Source organism: Vollenhovia emeryi, unplaced genomic scaffold (assembly GCF_000949405.1).
Source record: "Vollenhovia emeryi isolate VEMERY1.0 unplaced genomic scaffold, V.emery_V1.0 DF939206.1, whole genome shotgun sequence".
NCBI lineage: Eukaryota > Metazoa > Arthropoda > Insecta > Hymenoptera > Formicidae > Vollenhovia > Vollenhovia emeryi.
In genome coordinates this window covers 436,396-442,018 of record NW_011967160.1, presented here as the reverse complement: position 1 = coordinate 442,018, position 5,623 = coordinate 436,396, and the positions used below count along the sequence as shown (strand labels likewise).

Below are 5,623 nucleotides of genomic sequence, written 5' to 3'. Positions count from 1 at the left end.
GATGCCTCCTTTAAATTCCGACTAATTTATAAGGAGAGTTTCTCTGTCCATCTTCATTTCATAAAAGCATTCTCTTCTTTTCACCTGAAATTTCTATCATTAGCATTAAAACGCAGTTTCTTTTTTAATTCAAGGACTCTGTATTTAAAGCGAGATAATGTTTGAAATGTGGCAGAGGCGGAAGAGGTGATTCGATTGCAATTCATTATAAAAATAAACCTATTTTCGCTCAGCGCAGGAAACAGCACTCGATCGTCCACGATTTCTACACGTTTACACCCAGAATTCTCTTCTTTTCTACTCAACGTAGATTAACTTTAATCTCGGCCCAAGTTTTTATCTCTTTAGTTCCAAGAATTATGTCCATTTCGCGAATTAATCTCGCGATTTAACTTGCTATCTTTTTCTCTACGAACTAGTTAAATCGAAATTAAAATCAAGCCCGTATTGATGGAAATTAACGTTAGAGGCGGGAACGAATCGTATTAAAGACTCGCCAAGGCATTTCCAGTTCATTCTTGTTAACTCCAATCTCCGTTTAACTCACCGTTTACCTCTTTCAGTTCTGAAAATTACGAAGAGATAAGGAAGTAAGTTAAACCGAAATGAAGTTCAATTAAATCGCCTCCCGCGCCGAGAGCGCGGCCGACGCGATCTGGTTAATTACCGGCAGGTGCTGTCTGCTGCACTTCTGGTAAATTCACTAGATTCCATGCGAGAGAAAACTCGCACGCCGTGGCCCATCACACTGCCCGACGTGCAACATGACCAACATGGCTGTTCTCGTACCTCGCAGGCCCGAGGTGATTGTATCGTTGGAAACCTGGAAATCACGATGATTCTCCAGTGAATCAGCACGGCGAGTGAGCGTCCTGCCTGGTAGTCTGATCGCGCGAGCGGCAGGACTCGCCTGGATACGCTGCCGCAACCAAAGAGCCCGCAAGTCCTAGCGATATATAAATACTGTGAATAGAACCGTACGTTTGGCATTGTTTTTAAACTGCTCCCGAGATTTTTCTACCTCCCCTCCCCCACCCCACCCCTCCGTACACAAATTTGTCATTATATTGTACATACCATAGAATCGGCGATAAAAATTGTTCTCCTATTTTCGCGTCGACAAGACGGCTGGCTGCGAAGCTTGTGCACCCCCCGTCACGAGTTGCGTTTGAAAATTGGACGGTATTTTGCTAGAAATGCGTGATTTGTGACAACTTCAAGCAGACTTCGTTCACTCGGGATTAAACTTGGCCGTTTGGTAACTCGTTGCCTGTGATTTTTAATAAGCGACTCGTTTGCGGTGGATAATATGAAAAGCATATGTGTGGCGTGGAGTTTTAGCCCGTAGAGTAAATTCCGCATCTTGTTGATTAGTGAGCAATTTGTATGGAGAGTACCTATTTTAATTCAGATGTTTTCAATGTACATTTGTACAAAAGTGTTACAGTAATAAGTCACGCAATAGATTTGATACGTGCACATGTGTGAATCATGTATAAAATATTTATTGTCCGATAAGCCTTGACGCTGTTGTTATTCTTGCAGCTTAAGATGGTGAAGTTATACGCACTGACTGTTCTGTACAAAAGTCCCACGTCGGCGACGACGCTGAAGGCCGCCTACGACGTGGAGTCGTTCTCGTTTTTTCAAAAAAACAGTATTAAGGAGTTCATGTGCTTCGTCAGTAAAACAATTGTGGAGAGAACGCAGACGTGTGCCAGGCAGAGCGTCAAGGAAGGCGGTAACCGTGGCTGGATTACATAATATTCCCAATAATCCTTGTATTGCCGCAGAAGCAGCGCCGTTGCGAATATATCGTGTGATTCTCCGCAGAATACATGTGCCATGTGTACGTGCGAGCCGACAATCTCGCCGCGGTGCTCATCTCGGATCACGAATACCCCAGGAGAGTGGCGCACACTCTGATCACGAAGGTGATGGACGAGTTTGCGGCGAAGAATCCGCCGTCGGCGTGGCCCACCCTCAAGGAGACCACCGCCGACTTCCCGCAGATCAATACGTATCTAGCCAAGTATCAGAATCCAGGCGAGGCGGACGCGCTCACGAAAATGCAAAACGATCTAGACGAGACAAAAATTATTTTGGTAAGCGTCGGTGCCCCCGGTTTTCCTCCTGTTCAAGAAATGTGTAGAGGCCTTCGCACAATGCTAGGCGACAGCGGCGGCGCAACAGTAGGAACGGAATTCCAAACACTAGCATATTCTGCATTAACGCGTGCATCTCCTAGCGTTGGGATTCTGCCCCTATTGCTGCGTTACCGCTATCGCTAGCGCTGCGCCTTAAGGAGCGATTTACTTAATCTGTTGCGATATCCGTTTGTAATACAAGTATTGAGAATTTTGTGATATCTTTCACCAGCACAATACCTTGGAAGCGGTGCTGCAAAGGGGCGAGAAGCTGGACGATCTAGTTTCCAAGTCGGAGGGGCTCAGCGCTCAGTCGAAGGCGTTTTACAAGACCGCACGGAAAACCAACTCCTGCTGTAGTTTAGCTCCTTAGAACGTTTCCTTCGTTGTTTTTTTGTTTCTCAGCGAGCTTCGCCGCTTCAATATTTCGATAAATGTGACTTTATAATCATTGCGGTATAAAAACGCAAGCGAGTATTTATATGATTGGCGGAAGGGGTCGATATGCGGGAAATGGGAGGGAAGGTTTAGCCAACAGGTAACGGGGAGCCAACGGAAGGTATTGATCTACCCAGATTTTTCAGTGGAACGTACATATATTCATTCAGTGAATTTCTAGTTGAATAACGGGCAAAAGCAAACCACTGCCGGTTCCTCCCAGTTAAGTGGAATTTTTTATAGGGATGTCACGCGCCCGTGGAAATCGTCTACTCGCGAGAAACGGTCCTAAACAATTGCGTACATGAATTACTTCCGAGATGAGTTTCGCGCGAGAGGAAGCTACCGTGAGGGAGTTCCCACAGTGTCAAAGTATCGCCTTAAACACATTCCGAATGTTAATCGTGCCCTTTTTACGTGTGAAAAAGACGCGGGTGTAGCGCGAGGTGGTTTTTATTCCGGACGTGAAGAGCCTCGTGAATCGATAGATGCGATGCGACAACGCTATTGGACGAACGATTTATCTCTGTTGAAACAATTAGATCCCAGTCTAATAATCCGATCAGCGTGAAATAATCAAAAGAGCCTTTTTGACGGAACTTTTGTAACCGCTAGAAATAATTTTACATCTTGTATCTGTGCGATTTTATCATAGTTATGTTGACAAGTCATCCATATTGTAAGAAATCCGAACGAGAGAATATTCAGCACAGATTCTAAGAAGGTTGTCTGGCAGTTTATTTAATACAACATACGTAAACCAGTCCTAATCCTTTTTAACTGTATTTATATATTATGAATTGTACCAAAAAAACTATTATCAATGTTTGTTACATTAAACATTTCATCCAGTTGATCGATAGACGATAAGGCTTACGATTATTTGTCATTTGAATTTCAACATAAGTAAAACTCTGATGATGTGTCTTGACAGAAAGAAAATATATTCTATGTATAATATTTAAGTGACAATTGTAATCTTTATACTATGTATGTTGAAAAGTATAATGAGCCAGTAAATATATATTAATATATTTTCAAACGTTAATGTTACATGATGTATTCATAGAAAGGAGAAAATTTATATATATATCGCAATTCACAATTTTGAAGTATATTTATTTAAACAATATAAATATATATTTTTTTAAACATAACGCATAAATAATGGGATTATTGCTGCTACTGCGCCAATTTAACGACACATTTTTAACGAATGTAGAATGTTTCAAACGCATCAAAATTGCGGGAATATATGTATATTCATATTTACAAAATTATATATCAATGCAAACGAGATACTTGTCAAGAGATGTAGCATTGAAAATTAATTCAGTGAGAATTGAAGGTGAAGGCATTTCCCGGTTAAAGGTAAAATTTATTTTTACTTCAGTTATTGTTTACAGGCTCTATTTTTTCCTAGATATATCGACTTTTTTACATCTTACAGCGTCGCGGCGGCCTTGAGCTTCTTTATTTCTTCATTTAGCAAGTCTACCTCGCGCGGACAGTTTCTTAAGGTCGCAAACTCATAAGATGGTTCTGTCTTCCACAAAATATTACTTCTTTTGTCTTTGTAAAACGGATTGAATCCCTTAGTGTATTCAGATCCGGGTACCTGTAACGAGATTAATAATTACATTACGACAATCTTTCAAACTGGGAGAAGCAAATCTTTTCGCCGTTAGATTTCTTAGCTTATTGACTATTGTACATGATTGAACAACAGTTGATCGGCCGACAGGTTCACGAAATTTAATTAAACATACCAAAAAATTTAATTAAACAATGTGTATACAAATATATACCGTTTTCATTACGTGATATATTTCCTCGTTCTCATCAGCTGAGTAGTGCAATTCTGGTACCGAGAATTCGTTTCTGATATAATCCATATGCAGCAAATATCTCCTCTCGCATAATTTCCTCTTAGTTCGAAGCTCCTGAACGTTCTCGAATCGCCAGTCTTCCATCTTCTTCTCCCCCTTTTCGTAATCAAAGTTCAGTGCCTCGATATCCTCGACCATGCTGGAAACATCTCCCTCGTTCGTCCAGTCGTAGACCAGCACGTGCGAATGCGTCTTAATGTTCTTCAGATAATCCAACTTGTATATGTTTTCAATATCCTGGAGATACTCCGTGGTGAGAACCTTGGAATTCACTTCGTACGGTATGCCCCGTTTCTTAATCTTTGCCTGCCAATATCGACAAAAGATGGGATAGAGTACACCTCGAAAAAACGCATAAACGCACGAAAGAGAGAAGGTGCGCGAGCGGTCGCTTCGTCTTGCGAAATTACCTTGACCGCGTCCACAGGCACGTCCAAATAAACGATCAAATGAGGCCTGAGCATAATTAACTTGGCGATGCCCACCACGTCGCTGTAAAACTGGTACGCCTCCGGACGCATGTAGCCGGCGTTCATCATCGCCCTGGCGAACACGTAGTCTGTGTAGAAGGAACGGCTGAGCACCACCCCCTGGCCGGTCGACGTCAGGTGCAGCAGAGCGGTGATGTACTGGTCGTACCTGAGCTGGAAGTAGTGAAACTGAAACATGGGCACGTTGGGGTGGCGCGGATTCGTCAGAAACTTCTGCACGTCGCACGACTGCGAGCCCGTGGACAGCCGGGCGTCCAGCGTGCGCAGGTCGTATCCGTTCGTGTCTATGTACAAGTCGTCGAAGGTCGGCGCCGGCAGGTAGACCATCTCGAAATCCTCCGCCAGCTTAGCGGCCACCTGGGACTTGCCCGCGGCGATCGGGCCCTCGACGACGATCACCTTGGAGTTCTCGTCGCACCGATCGACCATCGGGTCGAACAGCTGCGCCCAGACGTTGTACTTCTTGTGCAGGTAGTCGAACGGCGCGTACCGTCGACGGTCCACGCGTTTCGCCTTCTGCGAGATGAAGGCCGATTGCGTAGCATGGCAGTTGGCGGCAGTCACCTGCGCAATTTGCACCAATTATCGTACGCAATTGATATTGCATAGGCTGATGGCAGAGAACGATCCGTAAACGCTTAAGGCTGTCTCAGTCGTA

At 43.8% G+C, this 5,623-nt stretch overlaps 2 protein-coding genes across 2 annotated transcripts in view; one reads left to right on the top strand and one right to left on the bottom strand.

Annotated features, from left to right (window-relative positions):
• Positions 1-741: 741 nt before the first annotated feature.
• On the top strand, positions 742-3,619 carry LOC105561502 (synaptobrevin homolog YKT6). The gene is made up of 4 exons (XM_012011543.1): positions 742-977; positions 1,546-1,741; positions 1,834-2,105; positions 2,380-3,619. Exons 2-4 carry the CDS (start codon positions 1,552-1,554, stop codon positions 2,518-2,520), a joined length of 603 nt encoding a protein of 200 aa, XP_011866933.1. The 5' UTR covers positions 742-977; positions 1,546-1,551; the 3' UTR covers positions 2,521-3,619.
• Positions 3,620-3,942: 323 nt separating this feature from the next.
• The window catches only part of LOC105561501 (NADH dehydrogenase [ubiquinone] 1 alpha subcomplex subunit 10, mitochondrial), a 3,318-nt gene continuing 1,637 nt past the window's right edge, over positions 3,943-5,623 (bottom strand). The window contains exons 2-4 of the mRNA XM_012011542.1: positions 4,885-5,529; positions 4,394-4,780; positions 3,943-4,203 (exon numbers count right to left, since the gene is read on the bottom strand). Coding sequence (XP_011866932.1) covers positions 4,030-4,203; positions 4,394-4,780; positions 4,885-5,529 — 1,206 coding nt within the window. The 3' untranslated portion in view covers positions 3,943-4,029. The remainder of the gene's footprint in view (positions 4,204-4,393; positions 4,781-4,884; positions 5,530-5,623) is intronic.